This window comes from Alosa sapidissima, chromosome 15 (genome assembly GCF_018492685.1).
Source record: "Alosa sapidissima isolate fAloSap1 chromosome 15, fAloSap1.pri, whole genome shotgun sequence".
Lineage (NCBI taxonomy): Eukaryota > Metazoa > Chordata > Actinopteri > Clupeiformes > Clupeidae > Alosa > Alosa sapidissima.
The window spans coordinates 12,197,380-12,199,879 of record NC_055971.1 but is presented as its reverse complement, the minus strand read 5'-3'; the positions used below and the strand labels follow the sequence as shown (position 1 = coordinate 12,199,879).

Sequence of the window (2,500 nt, the reverse complement as noted above, 5' to 3'; positions counted from 1 at the left end):
CCCCACACACATCCCCATCTGTGTTGCCATGTTCTAATGGTTCCTGGTGGTGACCAAAGTAACAGCAGCTCTGTAAGTGATGTGTGTGCACTATGTGTGTGAATATGTCTATGTGCATGTGTGTGTGTGCGTGCGTGCGTGCGTGCGTGCGTGCGTGCGTGCGTGCGTGCGTGTTTGTGTGTGTGTGAGTGTTTGTGTGTTTGTTTGTGTGTTTGGTGTGTGTGTGTATGTATGTGTGTGTGTGTGCTCTGATTTTCCTCCCTTCCCTTTGTATTGTATCCTTCTCTTCCCCTCTCTCTCTTCCCTCTCTCTCTCTCTCTTCCCCTATCTCTCTCTCTTCCTCTCTCTCTCTCTCTCTCTCTCTCTCTCTCTCTCTCTCTCTCTCTCAGCTTTATCTAGCAGAGTGCGCGTGCTGGCCGGTGCGATGACCCAGGTGGTTCAGGGCCAGACTCATTAATCACCTCATACAGCACCTCACCCAGCCTGATCTGGGATCAGGTTAAATTCATTAGGAGAACAGCTACAGAATTACACCAGAGATGCTGCTCTGGACTGGCCCATCTGTAGGACGGCACACAGACATCTGTTTCAGTTCATATGGCCAGCAATACAGCCAGTTCATAATTCTATGCCGTAAAAGTCAAAGAAAGGTGAAAAAAACATGGTTTTACGTACACAACGTATACATAATAGACTCAAAGTAGGCCCTTTTCCATACATGCATAATCTGAATGTATTTATTTGAATACCTAGAAAGACATTCCTAATCTATATTTGCATGTTATTAGTAATGTCATTTCAGCCATCAGGAGGAACACTTCACTGTATGCGCTGCCTGATTTGCTGACGTGAACAGTGGTGCAGCTGTTGTCGGCCATTTTGTGTGTGTGCCTGTCTCTCCCCCCTCCACCTACCACGGAGGGCTGGGTGATGCACTTGCCCTTCCCAGAGCACTGCGGGTCGCTGAAGCTGCTGCCTGGCTCCACACAACTGCTGGCCTTACGGGTGACATGCAGCCGCAACGCCACCTCGGGGCCTTCAGGACTGCCCAGGCGCAGGACACCTGAGAGGAGGAAGAACATGCATGCACACACACACACACACACACACACACACACACACACACACACACACATGAGACTGCACTCTGAGGGCACTAACTCAATGGATAACTACAAGTACAGTTTTTTTTCTAAACTTTCCTGTGCTAACATAGTTCCATTCATTGTTACTGATTTTTTTATTTTTACTTTATTTATTTATTTTAATGAATTAATTGAAATTCCTGTGCTGACTATCAAGCAGTCTACAGCAGATGGAAAAGTCGTAAGAAGTGCCTTCCATCTGGCATTAGCTTTGCCATCAGACAAGACATTTTGTACAGTAGGCTTTTTAAGGCCTTTCACACATGCTCAATACTAACGCTCAATACACAAAGTAACAATCATGTCACAACAACATCAAAGAATGAAATGTCAAAAGAAATTATAAAACTCTCACTTTAAATCTTTCCTTCTAAGAATCTTACAAATCTATGAAAATGTGTAGTAATTCAGTTATGCTATTTGACGGCAAATTCTGATACGCCTGCTGCACAGTCTGGTTTGGATGCGTCTTGATAAAAAACAAATCAAGGGTGGCGATAAAAATAAGAGCTGTGCTCATTAAAAATCGTCAATCGACTATCATCAACAAATTATGCATGCACCATAAAGTTGTCAAGTATCTCACATGCAGGCTATCTAGGGCTATTTTTACATTTGCAGGTCATTCACTCCTCAGAGTAAATACATTTGGAAGATTCCAGATTCCTCTGTCCTTTCCAGTCTGTTTTTAAAGTCTGTCTGCATTTGTACCTTGCTCTGTTTACTGCTCTGGATTCACGACTGCCTATTCCTCTGGGATTTGGAATTACTTTTGATGTTTGGAATCTGTTTCCAGGATCAGTAGTTTTGCCTTTCCTCTGTGATTCCTCTGTGCTGAACCATGGGCTGTTTTCTGACCATTGACATTTGCCTACCACCTTACACGGCCGCCTCCCATTAGAATGCAACCCCTTAATGCCTGGCTCCCACCTCTGTGTCTGCATTTGGGCCTTAAACGGACATCCCTGGCCTTATAGGCTGACAGTCCTATAGGAGTAGAAATACACTTTCCCCACACCTGTCTTATGCTCATCTGGTACCCCAGTACACACACAGGGGAATGTGTTCACAACCATTTTACTATACACATTCTTAGACACGAGTACAGTATATGCACACAAACACACATGCACAATCAGAGTGTCAACAGGCACACACAGACACACACTCAACACAAGAAAACATAGAAACCTATCAGGATATGTCTATTCCCCATGAGATACACTGACAATGGGTTCTCTACAAAGAGTCTCGTCTGAAGAGAGAGCGAGATCGGGAGAGAGAGGGAGAGCAAGAGAGAGAGAGAGAGAGAGAGAAAAAGAGAGAGGACCCCCTTGAAGAGACAGCTTCCTTCA

General features: G+C 44.7%; 1 protein-coding gene across 1 annotated transcript in view; it reads right to left on the bottom strand.

Annotated features, from left to right (window-relative positions):
• Positions 1-2,500, bottom strand: part of dner (delta/notch-like EGF repeat containing) — a 57,150-nt gene that overhangs the window by 19,251 nt on the left and 35,399 nt on the right. Inside the window, 1 exon segment of the mRNA XM_042063469.1 lies at positions 915-1,063. Coding sequence (XP_041919403.1) covers positions 915-1,063 — 149 coding nt within the window.